The 22,995-nt window shown below is 42.0% G+C and overlaps 1 protein-coding gene across 26 annotated transcripts in view; it reads right to left on the reverse strand.

Moving 5' to 3' along the window:
• The window catches only part of PLEKHA5 (pleckstrin homology domain containing A5), a 273,041-nt gene that overhangs the window by 20,190 nt on the left and 229,856 nt on the right, over positions 1 to 22,995 (reverse strand). For 17 of the 26 annotated variants that reach the window (XR_012155733.1, XR_012155734.1, XM_073318870.1 and 14 more), the window contains 7 exons: positions 22,781 to 22,930; positions 14,137 to 14,238; positions 11,633 to 11,744; positions 11,348 to 11,394; positions 10,226 to 10,414; positions 9,484 to 9,604; positions 6,775 to 6,890 (listed from right to left, as the gene is read on the reverse strand). Coding sequence is in view for 24 of the 26 variants with exons in the window: in XM_073318870.1 (XP_073174971.1) it covers positions 6,775 to 6,890; positions 9,484 to 9,604; positions 10,226 to 10,414; positions 11,348 to 11,394; positions 11,633 to 11,744; positions 14,137 to 14,238; positions 22,781 to 22,930 (837 nt within the window). In the remaining 2 variants the exon portion in view is untranslated. Of the gene's footprint in view, positions 1 to 5,391; positions 5,427 to 6,774; positions 6,891 to 9,483; positions 9,605 to 10,225; positions 10,415 to 11,347; positions 11,395 to 11,632; positions 11,745 to 14,136; positions 14,239 to 22,780; positions 22,931 to 22,995 lie in introns of those variants that run through there. The other 9 variants (XM_073318789.1, XM_073318830.1, XM_073318968.1 and 6 more) reach the window with 2 other exon arrangements.

Genomic DNA, 22,995 nt, shown 5'->3' on the forward strand with positions numbered 1-22,995 from the left:
TGGGCAAATATGGTGACCCCGTCCATCTTATCATGGAAAGCTATGACAGCCGCCAAGTGTACCTTGACAGAGCTTATGAAGAGCCCAGTGTTTTTAGTTCTAATATGTAATCCAGTACCCTTGGTAAGAGGGAGGATATTGGTAAGATCTGTTTGTCTTGGCACTAAATGTTGAACCATTTCCACTTACGGATATACAGGTCTTTCTTGTATTTGTTCTACAGCAATATGTCTTTTACTTCCTTCAAAACAGGCCGTTTCAATTCCTCTCAGCCATGGAGAAACCAGGCTTTGAGATGGAGTATTGAGAGGTTGGGATGGTGGACGTGTCCTGCATCTTGTGCAAGGTGGTGAGGTATTGGGGAAGATTTCGAGGAGAGTGCACCGCCATCTTTAGCAGGTACGGGAACCATGTCTGTCTGGGCCATGTAGGCGCTATTAGGATGACTTCGGATTTGTCCCTCTTGATCTTGTGTATGACCCGGGTTAAAAGTGTGTGGTTGGGGGAATGCATACATTAATGGTGCATCCCATTTTAAGAGGAGAGTGTTGCCTAGAGAACAGGGTCCCCAGTCTGGCTCTGGAGCAATATTGTGGGCACTTGGTGTTCTGTGCTGTTGCAAAGAGGTCTATGACAGGAAATCCCCATAGTTTGAATATTGTATGTAGAACTCCAGGGTCCATTTCCCACTCATGATTTTGTGAGAACTCTCTGCTTAGTGCATCTGCTGTTGTGTTTTGACATCCTAGAAGGTAGGATTCTGATATGTCAGTGTTGTGACTGATGCATCAGTTCCAGAGCGGTATTGCCTCTGGGCATAGGGAGTGTGACTGTGCATCCCCTTGAAGATTTATGTAAAACATGCACGCTACATTGTCCGTGAGCATCCTGATGGCTTTGATTTTTTGTTAGTGGTAGAAAGTGGTTGCCTGTGTTCTGAACTGCCCTTAGTTCCAACAAATTTATGTGCATTTTGGACTCTGATGGGAACCACTGACCTTGTACTGTGTTGCTGAGTCCTTTGTAGAAATGGGACTCCTGTACAGACTTACTTTGATTGTGTCCACCATCTTAATGAGTCCTTTACCTTGTTTGGCAATGTGAGATGTCTGTGTAGGCTGCGCCTGTGAGGTATGTTCACTGTTTGAAGGTAGGCCTGCACGGATCTCATGTGAAGTCTGTTGTGTTTGATGACAAATGACGTTGCAGACGTGTCCCAGTAATTGTAAGCATGTTCTGGCAGATGTTTGTGGATTGTCCATCACTGTTGAAATTAAGTTGATGAGTGTGATGAAGCGTTGCTGAGGTAGTGTTGCTGTCGCTGTTGAACAGTCGAGACAAGCTCCGATGAATTCCAGTTTCTGGACAAGACTCAATGTTGACTTTTAAAGCGTGTTTATTTGTAACCCTACATTTGTGAAAAGGGTTATCGTACTGTGCAGCACTTATTGCTTTGTGTTGTGTTGGTGCCCTTATGATGCAGTCATGCAGATATGGAAATATCATGATTGTCTGCGGAGGAGTGCTGCCACCACTGCTAAAACTTTGGAGAAAATCCTCGGGGCAGCTGACAAGCCGAAAGAGAATACTTTGTGTTGGAAGTGTTGTTTTCCCAGGGTGAACCTTAGGAATCTTCTGTGTGATGGATGGATGGTAAAGTGAAAATACGCATCTTGCAGGCCGAGGGCTAAGAATACTGGAATTATAGTTATTAGTGTCACCATTTTGAAACATTGTGTTTTTACAAACTTGTTGAGTTTTCTTAGATCCAGAATGGGTCTCCACCCACCCATCTTCTTCTGCGCTAGAAAACAGTGTGAGTAAAAACCTTTCCCCCGTGCTGCATTGGTAACGGTTCCACTGCATCTAGGGCTACGAGATAGTTTATTTCCTGTTGTGGCAGGTATTCATGAGATTGGTCAGTGAAGAGGGACAGGGAAGAGGAGTGGGTAGGTGGGATGGAGATAAAAGGGGATGGAATAACCCTGTTGGATAATTTCTAAAAACCCATTTATCTGTAGTGATGGTGTTCCAGACTCGGTACTTGGTGACAGGCGATTTCCGAACGTTCGGGAGATATAGTCTGTTTCCAGTGTTAGAACGTGTGGTGTCTCATGCCCTCGACCACACCTTCAACATTGCTGTCTCAAGGTGGATTGCTGGGATGGCAAAGGTTGGTGTTGGTTTTGTGGATGTCTGGTTTGTCTTTGTTTGCACCGTTGGTCGTATTGCCTGTGCAGTTGCAAGTACGGTGGCGAGCAGAATCTCTGGGTAGAACACCAGCCATTTCTTTTTATTTGCAAGTATGTAAATGCCCAGGGATTTTAATGTTGTCCTTCAGGGTATGGAGGAACTTGTCTGTTTTGGCAGCGAATAATTTTGGGCCTTAAAAGGGCAGGTCCTCGTCCGTTAGAATCACAGAATATGAGGGTTGGAAGGGACCTCAGGAGGTCATCTAGGCCAACACCCTGCTCAAAGCAGGACCGATCCCCAACTAAATCATCCCAGCCAGGGCTTTGTCAAGCCTGACCTTAAAAACCTCTAAGGAAAGAGATTCCACCACCTCCCTCAGTAACCCATTCCAGTGCTTCACCACCCTGCTAGTGAAAAAGTTTTTCCTAATATCCAACCTAAACCTCCCCCACTGAGTAGATCTCCCTGGGGAACCCAGAGAGATGAAGCCATGATGCACAGTGCATGACCACAGATATTGTGATGGAGAATGCAGCCATGTCTGCAGAGTCAAGAGAGGCCTGCAGCGCTGTTCTAGCAATGAGATGGCCTTCAGCGATATTAGCATTAAACTGTTATTTTTTCTCTTCAATAAATTCTGACATTTTCAAAAAAATTCTGTGTATATTTGGACAGTGGGCCTCATAATTAGCTATGCAAAACTGCAGTGTTGCAAATTAATACAACTGGCGGCTAAAGAGGTCTAACTTCTTCCAGTCTCTGTCATTCGGGTTTGTTCTTGTATGGTGTTGTTTCCCCCTCTCATTTACTGCTTCCACCACTAGTGAGTTTGGTGTGGGGCGTGTAAATAAAAATTCAACTCCTTTAGATGGCACACAGTATTTCTTGACTGATCTTATGCATGATGGGGGTGCTGTTGCTGGTGTCTGCCAGATAGTTTTGGCAGGCTCAATAATAGCATCGTTGATCAGAAATGCCATCTTTGCAGAGGTAAATATTTGAAGTATGTCTAGTAGTTTATGCCGTGATTCAGGTACCTCTTCTAGTGATATGTCAAAGGACTCTGCCAACCTTTTGAAGAGTTCCTGGAATTGCCTGAAGTCATCCCCTGTGGTGGGAGCATTATACGTTCATCTGGTGACGAAGATGACAGGTTCACTGTTGGTAATGCTTCCTGGTCTGAAGTTTCCTCAATCACCTCCTCTTGTGTTTCTGAGGCTGCTGGGATAGGTGATGATGGTGATTGTGGTGCTCTTGATCTTGGTGGGCTAGGGGGCCTGTGATGTTGAGTTCTGTATACTGCCCATGGATCCCAGTAGGGCCAGTTTGGTGGGAATGGCATGGAGCGTGGTGCCCATAGGTGCCGATACCAGGCATCACCACTCTGACAATGAGTGGTACTCTGGTTGGTGGGATGGTCCAGGTTTGGGTGAGGAGTGATGAGTTGTATACATCACCCCTTCATCCTCATTGTCATGAGAGAGAAGGGGAGCTGAGTGGGGTGGTCAGGCAGCTTGGTACTGATCAAGACGGAGTGCCTTCGGTACCGAGGAGCCGTGTTGAGCAGACCAGAAGGTCTGTATGTCTCAGGAACTGGTGCGGTACCATGAGCATCGGTATCAATGTTGGCACTGCTGGTGGTACAAGAGTGTGAGTAGTAACTGCTGGTGCCAAGGATCTTGTGCTCTGCTGTGTAAGCACCGCAGATGGCGCCATTGCGCCACTTGGTGCCAAACACCTTTTTGGCTCTGTGGGTACCGAGGTGGAGGGTTTCACTTTGCCCTGTGAGCCTCAGTTCAAGTTTGCCAGCTTAGGGTCTTTGGCTCTCTGAAAACCTGTGGTACCGGAAGGTCCTGGCTTCTCTGGGTCCGATGTGCTTGGTGCCATGGGTACCGAGGTAGACTTGGAGGTAGGGGATAGCTTTTTCTTAGCCAATTCCTGTTGTGATGAAGCCCGCCCGTTTTTTAGTAACCTTCTTGGGTAAAGTCTCTTTCGTAGTGGCTGCTGATGGTGACTGTTGGTCCGGAAGGGTCCTCAACTTGGGGTCTGAGGCTGGTCTCAGAGATTTCTCCATCATAAGGAGCTTAAGTTGAAGATCCATAACTTTTCTTGCTCTGGCCATGAGATTACAGCAATGTGGACACTTCTGAGGAATGTGCGTCTTGCCGAGACAGCAGACACACTGTGCCTGTCTGACAGAGATAGGGATTGACAGTCTGCAAGTCAGAAAGCATTTGAATCCTGGCGATCCGGGCATGCTGGAGAGGTTCTGTCCCAAATAAGAAGGGAGCAGTAACTCTACGAGAGCCTAAACTTAATCTTCCTACTGAGGGGAATAAAGGAGACTTTTTCTTGTAATAAATAAAGGGTAACAATGATTAACTACTAAGTATACTATAAAATATCTTATCTAAAGGTAAGTGAGGGTGCTGCTAAGCGCTCTGACTCAAGCCAAAGGGCAGTAGAGAAGGAACTGAGGGACAGTTGGTCACGCAGCACGATGTAACTGCCTTGAGCAGCGCAAGATGACAATGGTGCATGTGCAACCAAACTAGGCACTGCTACCACAAATCTCCGATTACAAGCACAGGGCACATGGATACCTAAAGTGGAGCACCCACGGGGACATTCCTCAAAGAACCACCATAAATTTGGCATCCACATGTTGCTTCTTCACACCTAATTTATTCCTAAAATATACCAGCACTGTAGTTGTTAATCTGCTGTCAAATGAGCTATGAAGTATCAGTAACTTTTGTCTATACTAGAAAAATTATTACCCATTGCTGACAACAGGTGTCAGCAACACATTAGCCCTTCTCTTCACAGAATCACATTGGGAACTTATGTTGAGTAATGGACAAGCAACTCAGTATGAGCTTCTAATGCAACAATATGGCAAAAAAGGACTAATGTGATCCTTGGATGTTTACATTTAGAGGGGTGGGGAGCAAGGAGTAGGGTGGTGTTTTTACCACTATACATAGCATTGGTGAGACTACTAGAATACTGCATACAGTTCTGATGTCCACATTTTAAATTTTTTTTTTGAAAGATTGGAGGCGGTAAAGGGAAGAGCCACCAAAAATGATTCAAAGGCTGGGGGAATGCCTTACAGTGAGAGATTTAGATCTCAATCTGTTTACCTTATCAAAAGGAAGAAGGACAGGTGACTTGATTACAATGTATATGTACTCACCGGGAGAAACTGAGCACTGAAGGGCTCTTTAAATCTAGTGAAGAAAGACATAGCAAAAGCCACCGCTGGTAGCTGAACCCAGACAAATTCAAATTAGTAATTAGGCAAAAGTTTTCAACAGCGAGGGTGATTAAACATTGGAACAAACTACTAAGGGAACTGGCATACGCTCCATCTCTTGAAGTCTTCAGACCAAGACAAGATATCTTTCTGGAAGATAAGCTTCAGCCAAACACAAGTTATTGGGCTCAATACAGGGTTTGCTCAAATTTAATGGCCTGGTCAGATGAGATAATCAAATTATCCCGTCTGGCCTTAAACTCTATGAATGGGTACAGCTGGACACAATTTAACTGCAAGCATAGACCAAGACAAATGATGTTCAGCACCATTTCTGCAACTGCCATTTTAAAGGTTTTAAGCCGTTTTCTGAATGGTTCTGGACATGGTTCATTTTGTTCTATGATTACAGTTAAACTGCATTAAGCCGTAATAAAAAAATTTCATACTACGGACAAAGGTTGAAGACTAGAGTAACGTAGTTGCGGACTGTGATTTCCCAAACGAATATGCTTATGTCATAAAAGCTCACAAAAAGTCTGGATAGTGTCTTTTCAAAAGTGGAAGTAATCTCTTCTCTGAACTCACTCTTCTGTTATTCTCTTGCTTCTGCCTCCATTCTCATTCCTAAAATCCTCTATCAGTTCTCCCTTCTATCGTCTCTATTCCTTCTCTCCCTGCTCCCTTTTCCTATCGTAGTCATTTTGTCTTCTTCCTTCATCCCACACTGGCATCTCATCTGAAAATCACAAGAGGTTCAGTACTATGCACTGTACCCTCAATTGTTCTGATAGTTTCAGATGTCTCAAAAATCATTTTTGGGTTGGGAAAAAAAACGATTTACCAACACAGGTTGATAATATGCTGTCTCTTTGCCCCACAACAAGAAAGGCACGTTGAAAAACAAAGCCCAAAAGGCAGGACTTTATGTACCTTTAATTCAGTATTGGGGATGACTCACTGGCACTAGATTCAATAACTAGTTTAGCAATAATACTGGCAACCACTAGAAAAATCAAAGAGCCTGATTTCAGGCCCTCAGTTATTCAGTAGGTTTTATCACCAACGTTTAGCACTTTACCAATTCAAATGTAATGAAGTCTATGGGGTCTCTGGCATAAGTGAATTTTAAAATGCTCTCATTGCTTACTTATGAACTGAATGAACTAAGGTAATACATTTTATTGTACTTTTTAAGCCAGTGGGATGTTTTAAAGTAAATGAAAGATAAAGCTTTTAAAGTAACTAAAGATCCAGAAATTAAACGTGGAAAACAAATACACTGTTATAAATCTCGATGCTTGCAAATTATTTTTAAATACCATTCTTAGATCTATCTTCTTGTTTTTCCTTAAAGTGACGTAAGAGGCTATAGTTGAAGATTCTGGAGTTGGTGATTTGGTTCTGGGAGGCACAACTCCAACAGGAAAATGTGAACCTATAAAGTAATAAAACAGCATCTTAACTGTTATGCAAAATGGCACATACAATATTGTATTGTTTTCCAACAAAAACATGTTAGGATGTGAAATCATTAATTGATAGGCTACCACTCTTATATTTACTATAAAAGTCATGATACCTAACTAGTATATCTGCAGATTTTTTTCTACGTAAATAATCCTACTCAAACTAAAATCTAGTCAGTGTTTAACCAGTACATTAAATGTGACCAGTAAAGGATTTTTTTTAAAAAAATTAACTTGTTCCTGTTTTGCTTCTTCATGATACATAAAGAAAATCCAAAAGATTTGCTTGGGCTTTCACAATTTTGTGTTCCTTTGCAAGTTTTTTCCCTTTGAAAATATCTGGAATGTCAGCTGTGATCTTCTTGGGTTTGGCTAGAAGAACTCTTGTAGATCTCAGCAGATTGCTACTGTTATAATTGGAGAAGTGGGAGGATGCATCTTTAACTAAAGCTTCCTTTATCCAAAATGTGAATTAGTCATGGAAGTTTTTTCTTTTCTAAAACAAAATAGACTAGATAGGCCCTGAACTCTTCCTGAACTCTTACTGAACAAGGAATGCTGAGCATCTGCCCAACAAACACACACATTTCAAGAAACCTTCAGGCCTTCTTTAGTCATTAAAACAGTAAAAGAAAGGGCACAAGCCTATTTTTCTTCTCCTTTGCAGGTCACTGGTCTCCAATTTCTAGAGTTTTACAGTCACAAATTCCTATTTTTAAATTTTTTTTTCTTTCTTGGAGGGTGAAGGACAAATGAAAGGAAAATAATTGACAGAGGGAAACATTAAAAATAACTAGTGCTGTAAAGTGCACAAAACAAACAAATCATAAAAATGAAAATAAAATGTTCCCTTCCAATATCTTATTATTTTATTGCAGTAGCACCCACTACATGTGGGTATAGTCATCTTAGGGCTTGTCTACATGGTGAGGCAATACAGACTACTGTGATGTGATTTCTAAAACACAATAAGGTGTTGCACATTAATTAGTTTGTCAGACCCTGCTGGTGTGCACTAAAGGTTCCTAGTGCGCTTTAAACATAGTGCTGGGTTAAAGCACACTCGAAACCTTTAGTGCCCACAAGCAGGGTATATATGGACCAATTAATTCATAACACCTTAGTGCACTATAGAAATCACACTGAGTGCGCATTACACCATCATGTAGACAAGCCCTTATATGTGGTTTGTTACAACAGTAAGTAAAATAAAATTTTAGATATGTGATTTTTAAATTGAGCTCTGCTGAAATTGTTTGGGATATGAAGGTACGAAACAATACAAATACAAGTATAAGCAATATGCTGTTACTACATGTAGACAATTGGGAAAAACTGACTACTTATATTCTCCCTCATGCTGTTGGGTTTTTTTTTGAGTAAAGAGAACTAGACTGAATTAAGTGCCTTAGAAGACTAAGTGCTCACTGGGTGGAATAAACAGTAACAGCTACAATAAAATTACCTCAATCTACTGGTAAGAGGAAAGTTCTCCCACTCATTTGCCACACTGAGGCTGTAGCTATTTTTTTTTAAGTGCCATCTATATCAGCTAGGCAGCTTATTATCTGCTTTTCTTTAGTGAGGCCTGTTTTTTCACAGACAGACAAAATTATTTCTCCATTTATGAGAGATAAGGTGAGTGAGATAATCCACAAGGATTAAATGCTTTTTCAACTCTCTAAAACTATACAACATAAAACCACACAGTTAACTTTAGGCCACATTCAGCCAAGTCCCATAACAGCAGCATCTCATGTGCCTGCTGAGTCATCACATCTTTCAATTTGGCTAATGGGGGTGCAGCACATATTGGTAAATTGAGGGGATTTTTACAACTGCCTTTTCCAAACACAACTTTTAAAAAGCTATTTTACATGTTTTAACAAGTGGTATTAGATTCCTTAAGTGAGCGTTCATGGTGAAGGACTCTACCAAGTAATTAATAGCTTTTATGGGGACTATATGAAGAAGAGAAACAGGCATTCGGCAACAGCACAGACCTTTATTGTGAGTATATTCCAAGGGCAATAACATTAATTCTATTGTATCACAGGACAGAAGGCAATTCAACAGTTACAGGGTTTAAAAAAACAAACAAACCCCACATTATTTCCTTGTCTTGAGAGAGTTTGAAAATTCTGTGATGCTGCCTTTTTGGACATTTTGATAACATACTGTTGTGAGTTGGATTAAAAAACTGCATAAGGGCAAGGACAGAAAATGGGTAATTGTTCAAGGAAGTGATGTGCGTGGGATGTGAATGAAGTGATCTGACACAGTGTCAATAAGGATTTCAGGATTATTGTTGAGTGTAATGTTTGATTTCTCTGTGGTTTGATTGACTGAAATCCTTCTCTTGTTGTATAACTAAAGCATTTGATTGCGGGAGCTGTTTCATTTGTATCAAGAAATGGACATACTATTTGTAAAATAAACATTATATACACACACACACACACACACAAATAAAATAACAGTTTCTACAAGGCACTTACAATATTCTGTACTCCTTGCGAAAGACTGAAAAACAGATTGGAAGTCAACATGCTTGGTACTAACCTTTAGTTGTAGAAGTTTCTGACTCTGAAGCTGGTTCTGTCTTTTCTTCACCATTAGACTCATCAACTTCTGCCACTGTTGTTAACTCTGGCTCACTCTTATAAAGTCTATAATCTGGACCCTAGAAGATGACAATAGTAAAAGATAACGAACACTGATTTATCATTTAAATGTTAGTATCTTAAGAATCAAACAAGGTAATCTTGCAGCTGATTTTGCTCTCATTTAAATTTATTGTTTTTGTAAGCCAATGCTCCATTGCTCAGGGGCTTGTGTAGTGATAGTCATTTTGCAATTAACATGAAACAAACTGCCACAGACTTTCAAACGCTATATAAACTGAGTAACTGATGTGAAGGAGAAAATTTACCATTATTATGTAACACTAACCCCAACAAACAAACAAACACTAACTATAAAAGGCTTCAACAGATACATGATTGCCAGGACTGGGGTTTGTATCATGTAACAAGAATTCAGAAAAATCTGATTTTGAAAAAGTGATCAAAATATTTAGAATCTCCGTGAGAGTCTTGTTTTGATGTTTGATTCTTAGAATACGTTTATAAGCATGGTATATCTGATTAAAAAATGTCAAATGCAAATGATGCAGCTGGAAATAAAACTAATTAGCCAAAAAGGAATTACACAGCACAAAAGCATCCAGATGTCAAAATAAAAGTGACTGTGCAGAGGATGGGGGAAATGCTTAATGTACATTGTGGCAATTTTAGCCACTTACACAGTAAGATCCATTTCTCTGATATCCTTGAACTTGGTGAATCTTCTTTTCTTCCAGCAGATGTACTGGGCCCCTGCTATAACAGAGCAAGGAGCTGCTATCACTGGGCAGAGAGGGGATTATGGGAGGATGCTCTGTAAAGTCATAGGACCGAGGGAGTGGAGGACGAGGTGGGACTACTTCCTCTTCCTAAAGATTGTAGAATAGTTACCTTATTTAGATATGCACACCTGTTACAATTATTTATAACTTTTAAAAAGTATATTCCTATAGCTATATAAGCTTTGTGTTTTGCAATTGAAGCGACACTGTCATACTAAAAAGATATATTAACAAACAACATTGTTTTCCTAACACCATCTAAATTCATGGAGATTGAAATACTTCTCTTTTAAATCTCATTTTCACTATTTACTTTCTGCATCTCACTCAGCTAGTTATGTTTTCATTTCTATCAGTTGTACTTTCTGCCTCTCATGCACAAACATGCTTCTGTTGTGACTAAGAGTACTGATTTCATTACCCCCCCATTTGAATTGAAATTCATTATTATTAAAAGATTGTGGTGCATATTAGATTTTCTATAACCTTTATAAACCAAGCTTAAATTTTGGGTGAAACACAAAGTTGACAGTGTCCCTTTAAAGCTACAATTTCTAGATATTTTGGGCCTGATTTCCAGATGGGTTGAACACTTGACACTCCCATCGATTTCATCTGTTTTTGGGGTGCTCGGCACACCTGCGAACCAGACTTTATATATGAAGAGAGATGTAAAACAATATAATTTTTCTCTCCATGAAATATGCCTGGGGGAAAAGAATATCAAGATTTACATTTTTGCGGTAAAGGCCTGGGAACAGAAAAGGGTGAGGAATGGGGGACACAGAATCATGAATTGGTAAGAATATGAAGTCACAGAAGAAATGAAAATTAGAATTACTGTCTGGGACTTTAACCTTCAAAAGTAATCCAATAATTCAGTAACAGATCTACCAATTTAAATATACTGAATACACATTTCTTATACCATTAGAAGAGTTCAGAAATAATTTTTATCAGCCAATAATTTTTAATTCAGAAATTCATTGATGCTAAAATGTAAAACTACTAAAATCATACCTCATTTTTATACTTAATAGCTGAAAAAGACTTTGATCCGATGGTACCTGTTTAAAAAAACATGAAAATCTGTTTAGAATAAATAACTATTAGGAACTAGCACAAAAGCCTGTCTCTGTATTGACTGAAAGGCTTAAACACACACTAATTTCAACTGGTAAATAATTTCAGTTACACTTGTTTACAGCAACTATAATGTCAAACAGTTTTCAATCAAGCAAAAAAGCAAATACAAAGTTTATTCCCTAGAAGTACAATGTGGTTTAATAAAAGCAGCCCATTTACCTGCCTCTGTAGAAATTCTTTGCTGTTTATGTTTACTCAAACCTTCCATGACATCTTGAATTCTCCAAAGTTCCTTCTGAATCTGAGCACGCTGTATACCTGCTGACTCAGTCTGCCAGTAAAGAGACATGGGATAGCATGTATAATATGGTGCAAGAACAAACAATTTTACTATCTGTAGACAGTATCACGTACACAATTTTATCTCCTCACTGAAAGGAACCAGGATTTAGGAAACAATCTGATAATTGACACTCCCCATCCACATTGATATAATGTTCACACTATCTGGAGGTTAGTGTAATCTCTTCAGGGTGGTGAGTGAAGTAGTCACCATCACAACAATTGACTGCTCACACATTCCAGCTGCCTGATTCAGCAGCTTTGCAAATCTCATCTTTCAAAATGAAAATTAAGCAATTTGACAGAGCATTTCACTAGTGAAACAGGAGGACACAATGTCTCAATCTACAAAGGAAAATCAAAACAGGGGAATTCACCACTGAACACATTACTACAGCTCTGTGGGATGATTCTTCATATGTTGAGCTGTTTGCACATCTTGCATTGGCCAAAAGGAAACACCATCAGTACAGACTGGTAGGTGGATCCAATCAAAAATAAAAGCAGCATGACTGACAGTGTGGAGTTGAGTTGGTCTTTGTCCAGACTCTCAGAACGAACTACTCCACACTGGTGAATAAACTATGGGCCGATACGTGTCCCCATAACTATGCAGGATTTGTGCCAATGGGTCTGCTGTTTACTTATTTCCCTGCTCCTGCCACTCATCTGCAATATCCCTTCCTTGTGTGTGGAAAGCCAATCTGTAGAATGCATGGCTTGTGGCATTCCTCTGCACAGGGTTCCCTACACTCCACCCATCTACTTATTGCATTAGAAATTTAAGACTTGTCATCATGCTAGGTACCTACAGTGTCTTCCAGGAATAGCAAGGTAAACATACAGAGTACCAAAGTGTAAAACCTAATTAAGAGGAGAAGGAATTTTTACTTAGACTGTTCAACTATTTTTGCTTGGTTTTGCTAGCACTGATGTAACTCAGCTGCTTGATAGTTACTCAGGAAGAAGAATTTCTGTGTTATAAATTTAACACATCTGCTCCTCCAATTAAGGCTTGAAAAATTTCCATTTCTGTGGCTCCTTCAAGGGCAAGTTAAGAAAAAATAAGGAAGACTAGACATGATATTCCTCATACAGTAACTCCTTGCTTAACGTTGTAGTTATGTTCCTGAAAAATGTGACTTTAAGCGAAACAATGTTAAGCGAATCCAATTTCCCCATAAGAATTAATGTAAGGTGGGGGGTTAGGTTCCAGGAAAATTTTTTTCATCAGACAAAAAACTATACTATTTTGTGTGTGTGTGTGTGTATATATATATATATATACACACACATACACACACACACACACACACACAGTATAAGTTTTAAACAAACAATTTAATACTGTACACAGCAATGATGATTGTGAAGTTAGAGGGTAGAAGAGGGTGGGATATTTCCCAGGGAATGCCTTACTGCTAAATGATGAACTAGCATTCAACTGAGCCCTCAAGGGGTTGTTGTTAAGACATTGTTGTTAACGTAGCTTCACACTCTACAAGGCAGCTTGAATGGAGGGAGGGGAGACAGCATGGCAGACAGAGACAGACACACACCCGGTGTGTGGGAAAGAGAGATGCGCATTGCCCCTTTAAGTACGCTGACACCACTCCAAGTAAATTGCCTTTTAAAGTACATCAAGAAGTTGAGACAGCAGTTGTGACCAGCAAGCTCTCTCTGTACTGAGCCCTGTCCTGTCCCCACCCTGCTCTATATGGAGAAGGGATAAGCGGGGGGCAGGAGCAGGGGGACACCCAGACATATTAGCCCCCCTCTCCCCCTCCACCCACAGCAAGCAGGAGGCTCCCGAGAGCAGCTCCAAGGCAGAGGGCAGGAGCAGCACATGGCAGTGGGGGGAGGGACAGCTGAACTGCTGACAGTTGACAGCCTGCTGGGTGGCTGCTGCACAGGGAACTTAGGGGAGTGGGGAGCTGATGGAGGGCTGACAGTCCACCCTGGTTCCAAGCCCCCACCAACTATCTGCAACGGGCTGCTCTTCCTGCAAGCAGTGGACAAAGCAGGCGGCTGCCAAACAATGTTATAAGGGAGCACTGTGCAACTTTAAACGAGCATGGTCTCTAATTGATCAGCAGCGTAACAATGAAACAACGTTAACCGGAACGACGTTAAGTGAGGAGTTACTCTATTTCCAAAGTAATAAAACAGGGCAAAAAACAAAAAAACCCAAACTACCATTTAGGCCTTTACAGTAATAAAAATAAAAAATACCACCAAAAGAGCAGCAAAGGACAATCATTTCCCCACCCTCTTCCTTTTATTGATCTTTCAGGAAGAATCAAACATTCATGAAATAAAGAAGTTTTGTTTTAAATTTATATTTTAAACAGATTTAAAATCATATTACAATTCTTCCATACCTGAACCTCCCCAAGTTGGTCCAGCTGCTCCTGCATATGGTTCCTTGTAATTGTTACATCGTATTCTAATTTGTCATACTCCCTCCATGCTCTTTCCAGTTCCTTAATTTAGAAGAAAAGTAGTATTAGGTGTTGACAAGTTTAAAAAAAAAGATGTTATCAATTTAAAAAACTTGCACCAATTTTTTCTCAGCCCAGCAGATTCAAGTTCAGCAGTACCTCTCAAGAACAAATTAAGCAATTCATTTTGGTCCTGTTTAAAAATAGTTTTTCACTTTCAATTGGGGTGTTTCATCCATTTTCTTCTGTGGACAACAAGGTAAAGAAGGGAAAAAAATCTGCTTGCACCTGAGAATTTCCTTCTTGGACCCTTTGTCTTAATTCCTCCCTTGCACTCCAAACACATCTGGAGACAATGGAGACAGACAAGACTTTCAATCATCATGCACTGCAGCAGACTAAATTTTGTCAATTTTCCCCCACAGGATGCATTGGTAGATTTTTTTATTATTATTATTTAACAGGATAAAAGTAGGGTGTCTAATTCAGAATTAAGATTTTTAATAGTCTTTCCTCTGAGTTTTACAGATGCCTTCAGGCCAAGTCCAGAATCATGCCTTAGAGTGGATTATCTTTATGGGTACTGAGGGTAAAAACCTCACCCTTCTCTGAGGCCACTGTTTGAAGAGGCTGCTGCTTCCATCTAAGGCAGAGTAACTCAAGCCCAGCTTGCCCTTCAACAGCAAGTAAAACCTGTGAAGTTGCCAATTGGGTCATCTAGACTTGTCAGGTAATGCTCATTCTGCATTTCTGAATCTCTGAATCGTGGATGGATGGGGTCACACAGCTCCTCAGAATTTAAAGGGCAAGATTTTTGTTCTGGGATTTTGTCTGTCACTTCCTGTTCTTCTGGTTGCTCAGGCTGGAGTTAAATACATTTATTTAACATAACCTTGAAAGGTGTCTGTCTTGAGTTTCTTTCTCCTCCATCCAATTGGGACAGATGCCCTTCCTTTGGAGACCATTAACTAAGTGACCAAGATTCTTTGCTTCCTTTTAAGATTCTTTGCCTTGTCTCTCTTATAATGCTAGAATGGTGACAAGTTGGAGGATGACGTGATTGTGCCTTTTTTGGTCTTTGAAAGTGCAAGGCTTGTGAGACAGACATTGTCCCATCAAAGAGAATCATAGAATCATAGAATATCAGGGTTGGAAGGGACCTCAGGAGGTCATCTAGTCCAACCCCCTGCTCAAAAGCAGGACCAATCCCCAATTAAATCATCCCAGCCAGGGCTTTGTCAAGCCTGACCTTAAAAACTTCTAAGGACGGAGCTTCCACCACCTCCCTAGGCAACGCATTCCAGTGTTTCACCACCCTCCTAGTGAAAAAGTTTTTCCTAATATCCAACCTAAACCTCCCTCACTGCAACTTGAGACCATTACTCCTTGTCCTGTCCTCTTCCACCACTGAGAATAGTCTAGAACCATCCTCTCTGGATCCACCTCTCAGGTAGTTGAAAGCAGCTATCAAATCCCCCCTCATTCTTCTCTTCTGCAGACTAAATCCCAGTTCCCTCAGCCTCTCCTCATAAGTCATGTGTTCCAGACCCCTAATAATTTTTGTTGCCCTTCGCTGGACTCTCTCCAGTTTATCCACATCCTTTTGTAGTGTGGGGCCCAAAACTGGACACAGTACTCCAGATGAGGCCTCACCAATGTCGAATAGAGGGGGACGATCACGTCCCTCGATCTGCTCGCTATGCCCCTACTTATACATCCCAAAATGCCATTGGCCTTCTTGGCAACAAGGGCACACTGCTGACTCATATCCAGCTTCTCGTCCACTGTCACCCCTAGGTCCTTTTCCGCAGAACTGCTGCCTAGCCATTCGGTCCCTAGTCTGTAGCTGTGCATTGGGTTCTTCCGTCCTAACTGCAGGACCCTGCACTTATCCTTATTGAACCTCATCAGATTTCTTTTGGCCTAATCCTCCAATTTGTCTAGGTCCCTCTGTATCCTATCCCTGCCCTCCAGCATATCTACCACTCCTCCCAGTTTAGTATCATCCGCAAATTTGCTGAGGGTGCAATCCACACCATCCTCCAGATCATTTATGAAGAAATTGAACAAAACCGGCCCCAGGACCGACCCCTGGGGCACTCCACTTGACACCGGCTGCCAACTAGACATGGAGCCATTGATCACTACCTGTTGAGCCTGACAATCTAGCCAACTTTCTACCCACCTTATAGTGCATTCATCCAGCCCATACTTCTTTAACTTGCTGACAAGAATACTGTGGTAGACCGTGTCAAAAGCTTTGCTAAAGTCAAGATACAATACATCCACTGCTTTCCCTTCATCCACAGAACCAGTAATCTCATCATAGAGGCAATTAGATTAGTCAGGCATGACCTTCCCTTGGTGCATCCATGCTGACTGTTCCTGATCACCTTCCTCTCATGTAAGTGCTTCAGGATTGATTCTTTGAGGACCTGCTCCATGATTTTTCCGGGGACTGAAGTGAGGCTGACTGGCCTGTAGTTCCCAGGATCCTCCTTCCTCCCTTTTTTAAAGATGGGCACTACATTAGCCTTTTTCCAGTCATCTGGGACTTCCCCCGTTCGCCACAAGTTTTCAAAGATAATGGCCAATGGCTCTGCAATCACAGCCACCAGTTCCTTTAGCACTCTCGGATGCAACTCGTCTGGCCCCATGGACAAGAATCAGGATTAACTTTCCCCTCTTTAGGTTCCCCACCCTTCCATCTATTTTGTTGATGTTTAATGTAAGATACACTGGACCTTGCTAGAACGCGGGATTTGGGATCCATGCCAAGTATCGCATTATAGCAGGGACTGCGTTAAAAATGAAATTACTGTATACAGTAAATGTCACATCCATAAAGTATAGAAAACAAACTCCTACTTGAAGGAAACAAACAAGAAAAAAAAGTGTTGCTCTATTAGAGATTTAAAGTAGACATGACAATAAACTAGTCTAGTTTTTCTTTAAAAAGTCAGTGAGTTGCTTTTGCTTCTTGCTGCTGTGCCGCTTCCATTTAGCAAACTGCAAAAGACTACGTAGCTGCATAATTTTTATAGGCTCAACTGATCTCAAAGCAGTCTCAGCCGGCTACGGTCACAGCTGATGTTGGAATGACGTCCACTTCATCTCCCTCTTCTTCCACAGCAAAAGACAATTCTTTAGCTTCTGGAATGTTGTTTGGTCATACTGCCTAGCTTCTGGAATGTTGTTTGGTAGTACTAAAACTTGCATCCGTGATGGCATAATGGTTCATAAACATATGTACAACCATTTTAGCAGCCCTACAACTGCCCAATATTGGGACATCACTGAGGAACGCTATTGATGTTGCTTGAACTCTTGTAGAATGAGCTTGCACTCGCTGAGGAGGCATAGCTGAAGCTATTTCATACAGTCTTGATATAGGAGGTTATCCATTTAGAGATCATCTGTGAAGAGACCGTCTGACATTTCATAGGATCTGCATGTGACACAAACAGGCAAGGCAAAGCACAACTGTTTAATCATGTCCACAAAAAATGCTAGACATTGCCTGACATTTAACGTGTGGAGACACTGCTCCTCCGGAGATGAATATGACTTAGGAAAGAACACAGGTAAATATACCGCCTGGTTCAAATGAAACTAAGAAACCACTTTAGATAAAAAATTGGGGTGTAGTCGTAAAGTCACTCTGTCCTTAGAGAATTGTTTATAAGGAGGCTCTGCCATCAGAGCCTACAAGTCAAATTCTTCTTGTGGATGTTATCGTTACCAGGAATGCAGTTTTCTGACACAAAAACAAAAAGGAACAAAATGCCAGGGGTTAGAACAGAGGTAACATTAAAGCCACTAGGACAGTGTTCCAGTTCCATGGAGGAACTGGCTCTCAGACCAGATGGAGATGAAGCCCTTTTAAGAATCTTGCTACCACTGGAGAAGACTGATCTTCTCTGAATGTGGGGAATAAAAGGCTGATATCACTGCCAGATGCACTTTCATTGAACTAAGTGCAAGTCCCAACCGCTGAAGGTGCAGCAGGATACTCCAAGATATCCTGGATAGAAGCCAGGCTCAGTTGAATTCCATAGTCTAATGACCACACTGAAAACTGCTTCCATTTAGCTGAATAGCCCATTCTGGTAGATGGCCTTCTTCTGTTAAGTAGGACCTGCTGAACAGCTGCTGAACACCGCTCTTCCTCCTCATTTAGCCATGCAGCAGCCACGTCATGAGATACAGGGAATTGAGTTCAGGAAAGAGGGTGTGAACGTTATTCTAAGTGAGTAGTTCAGGATGGAAAGGAAGCAATATGGGGATGCTGCACTGACAGTGTGAGAAGACTGGAGACGTGTGCTCCCTCTTGCTTTTTCACATAATACATCTTGTCAGTATTGTCAATAAGTATGTGAACCACTGAGCCCAATAGTCCAGAAAAGCATGACATACGTTGTAGGTGACCCCAACCTCCATCACGTTGATATGCAGTGAGCTCTTCTGCTCCCACCACAGACCTTGGACTTTCAGTGACCCTTGGTGTGCTCCCAACCAGGTAACAACAGACCTGGTTGGTCAGGGGCGGACAAAGGGAATACCCTGACAAATGTTCTCTAGATGCGTCCACCACTGCAAGGAGTCCAGGACCAGTAGAGGATGACAGACCAATCTGTCTAGTGGGCAAACAGTCCTGAGTACATGCAGTACGTTTCCAGTAGTGTAAAACCAGACTTGTTAATAGGGGAAATTGTTGTCAAAATTGCACACCAACGGTCCCTGGAGGCAAAGGTATGGAAGGTTAGCCCACTTCCCATATTACACATGGGATCCTTCTGGCTACCCCAAACCTCGAGCCAGTGGGCTGGGGAGGGAGGGAAGCTATTGGACACTAGAGGTTGTACCGAATGGACTCCTCAAAAGTGGGTGTGCCTCACCTTGCCTGTTGCCCCAGAACCTTGTAGTAAAGATACATCACTAGGATCATGTATGTGGCATGAATTGGAATCACAAACTCAAATTGCCTCACAGTACTTTCTCTTGAATAGGCTACATAGAAAGTGACACTGACGATTATAAATCTTAGTGTCAAAAGGGGGATTATGTTGGATCATATTAAAGAAGTTCTGTATTAAAATCACAAATGAGTTTGATTCCCCAGAGTTTAAATTCCAGGGTATTACTAATTAAGAGGTCTCTTGGTTTTTGGTACTGTTTCTCTCCCACTATGTGTGAAACTTGCAAGCTGCTAATTGTGTTAGTACATTCTAAGACAGAGTCTATTCTCAAAGCAATTCACAGAGAGAGAGACTCAAAGCAATACTCTAACAACAGAAACAGCACCCAGAGACTCCCCGCCCTTTTGTTGTATTAACAATTGTGATTAAAATAGAGATAGAGGATGTATGTGGATGGATGCTTGGTGTGGATAATAACTGAATGATCAGGGAGGTGCCAGCCTAAGAATCCAGTGTCCATCGGCTGAAGAAGGTGTCAAGTGGAAATAATCAGAGGACACCCCACCCCCCGGAGGGCAGACTGGAATCCACCCAACAGCCTCAAGAATGGGAGAACCAAAGAACAAGATAACATCTTGGAGCCATCAGGAATGTGCTACCTGCTGATTGATTCAGCAACAGCATGATGAAGCAATTCCCATAGACTGGCATAGGAAGAAATTCCTATAAAAATGGACTCTAGAAAGTGAGAACTTTGGGGTCTGATTCTGCAAACCAACTTCCAGGAGCATCAGATGAGCATCTGACAAGGCCCTGCTCCCTCCTCATGTCCAGGCCACCTGGCCAGTGGCTTGGCATGAGCAACTCTAAGGCTGGTAACTATGATAACAACCTTGCAGAACCTGTGTGTGTGTATGAATGAATGAATGTGTGAATAAATATGAGATTGAATGGAATGTTATAACTATAACTAACTGCTTACTATGATTCTTTCTGTATTCACAATAAATGTGGTATTTTGCCTTTTTCCCTTTAATAAGATCCTGCTGGTTTTTATTTTATTGGTACAACAGGTGGGTGGGTGAGAGAGGATGCAACCTTGCAAATTGGACTACCTGCATGCAAGTGGACATATGGCCCAAGAGCTTCCGGCACATCTGGGAAACTGACGTGAAAGGCTGAGACTGCAGACTAAGGCAAAGATGGCAAATTGCCTGAAAACTGTTGGTCGGAAGAAATGCTCCCGAACATGTAGAATTTACTAAGGCCCCAACAAATTTTCTGAGCGGCAACTAAAATTGACTTTCTGGTATTTAGGATGAGAACCAGACGGTTGAGCAAACGCAGAGTAATGTTGATGTGGGTAAGAACTTTCTTTTTGAACGTGCCCCTCAGTAATCAGTCACCCAGATACAGAAAGACGTGGATTTCTTTCTTCCTGAAATACGCCATCACAACGACCATGCATTTGGTTAAAAACCCAGGGGGGGGGCAGAAGACAGGCCAAGCGGAAGCAGCGTGTCCTGAAAATGACACACTGCCACATCGAATCAAAAGAATTTTCTGTGGCCTGGCAAAATCACCACATGGAAGTATGTATACTGAAGATCCAGAGCAGTAAAACAGTCATTCTGAGACAACAAAGGGAGGACAGTAGATAGAATGACCATTCAGAACCTCATTTATCCAATATAATTGTTGAGGCCATGAAGCTCGAGAATGGGTCTCACCTCTACCTTGGATTTGCGCACCAGAAAGTACTAGGAATAGAAACTATGACCTTGGTGTTCCAGCAGCGGCATCTCTGCTGCTCCCAAAACTGGTAAAGAGCAAACCTGCTTCCTGAGAGGGGTCCCTGAAGAAGGACAGAAGGAGGAGGGATGGAAAGGAACTGGATGACACAGCCCAACAGTGGTGATTGAGCCCCAAGCATTCTGAAAGCGGGCCAGCCTGTTCCCAAATGGAGGAAGTGGGAGAAAGGAGAGATGACTGGAACACTGCTCTGGACCAACAAAGTAAAACACAGTGCTTGGTAGGCACCGGGAGAGGGCATGTGGATTAGCCGAACCCCAGACCCGACTGCTTTCTCCTATGGTACCTATGACCCTTCCTGGGGTAGTCCTGCTGTCTCTGGGGCAGGAAAAGGCTTCCAAAAAGTGTGCTGAGCCCAGCAGCAGCCCCACTTCCACTGACTGTGAAAGAGAGATCTCAGGGTACTGTGCAAACTCTCAGCTTCAGCAGCCTACGCAGCCAATGGGGCTATAAAAGACGCAGCCCTGCAAAGTCCTGGACCAAGGGCGAGGTAGGGACTGAAAGGCAGAGGAGGTCCATTGGCTCCTGATAAATCGCTGGCACAGAAACAGCTGATGCCAGCATCGCCCTCGTCAGTACTGGACTCAATGGACATCCCAGGGCCAGAATTGGAGTCAACGGCATGGGGTCTCCAATCCTCCTTGCATAGTATACTGGGAAGTGGTTGACAGGGAATGCTCCATCCCTTGCACTGGCATTCATCCAGTGCAGATCCGCACTTCTTCTGGAGGAGGCAAACAAGTCCCCACAGGGCCTGGAGCAACCTTCTTCAGTCTTATGGGACCTTTTCCTTGATGCACTTGACAAGGAACAACTCCTGTGTGTCTCCGGAGAAGCACCAGCTCCAGGATATCGATGGCCTTGGGCTGAAGCAGGCCTGTCTGAGCAGGTGTTGTTTCAGCTGAAGATCCCTTGCCACCTAAGTCCATTTGGTGAATGATCTGCAAATTGAACTACTGCTCCTTGACATGGGCTTCACCTAGGCACATCAAGCACCACGTGTGGATCACTGAAGGGGGCTGCTTCCCCACACAACAACGTCAATCCTGGTGAGGGCATTACCAGGGAAACACTTAAACTATAGCTAACACACACTAAATCTAACTAACGCTATACCGTGGGTACTAATTAATTATATACAACTAGAAAAGTCACTAAAAGAGTGGGATTGTGAGGTGAAACCACACACACCTCTGACTCCAGCCATGGGCAGTAAGAAGGAACTGAGAGGGGTCAGGGCAGTGCTGCCTCATATATCTAGGGGAGGGGCTATGGCTATGAGGTGCAAGCACAGCTCCTATACAGGTACTATTAGGCAAAATTCTCTAGCTCCGGCGTGCTGGGTGAACACATACCTAAGTGGAATACGCTGCTACATCTACTCTAAGAACAACATATAGTAAACTTAACAGGAGAATACCACCTCTCTGTATTTGCCTCTATTGTATATTAACACATTTACAAAGGAGCCAATACTTTTTTTGAAAATTAAGTGCAGCATCTTAAGTTATCATCAGAACTTCTCAATAAGATATGGTTTATTGGTATTATATAACTTGCTCTACAATCAACTCTTCATCTCACAGAAAAAAGTTGCCAAATCAATTAAAGTTTGTATGCATTTATCCCTTTTAAAGTAATTTAAAGCAAAAAATTTCACCTGTTGACCGGATTAAAAGGAAAAAAAATTCTAACTGTCTCACCAGAAGCTCGAGGTAAATGAAAGACAATTTTAAGATTTGCTGGGATATAAGAAAGAAAGAACCCATAGACAATTCAATTAAAAGTACCAACACGAAGAAAAATCGCTTAACACCTCATTGAGTTTTACTGGCAAAAAATCTATTACTTACTGCAGTCGCTCGAGACACTTCTCGACAAGTGCTAAGCAGTCCATTCTGTAAGTCATCTCGCTGTAAGACTACATTCTGTATGGCAGCTGGGTTATCTGCATTCATTTCTATCTCTTGACTGGCTGATAGCAAAGCTTGCTCAAGCGTGTACTATTATAATAAAAAGAATTAATTTTTAATGTTCTGCATCATTGGGTTGATTTTCGTTTTACTTT

Source organism: Lepidochelys kempii, chromosome 1 (genome assembly GCF_965140265.1).
Source record: "Lepidochelys kempii isolate rLepKem1 chromosome 1, rLepKem1.hap2, whole genome shotgun sequence".
NCBI classification, from domain to species: Eukaryota; Metazoa; Chordata; order Testudines; family Cheloniidae; genus Lepidochelys; species Lepidochelys kempii.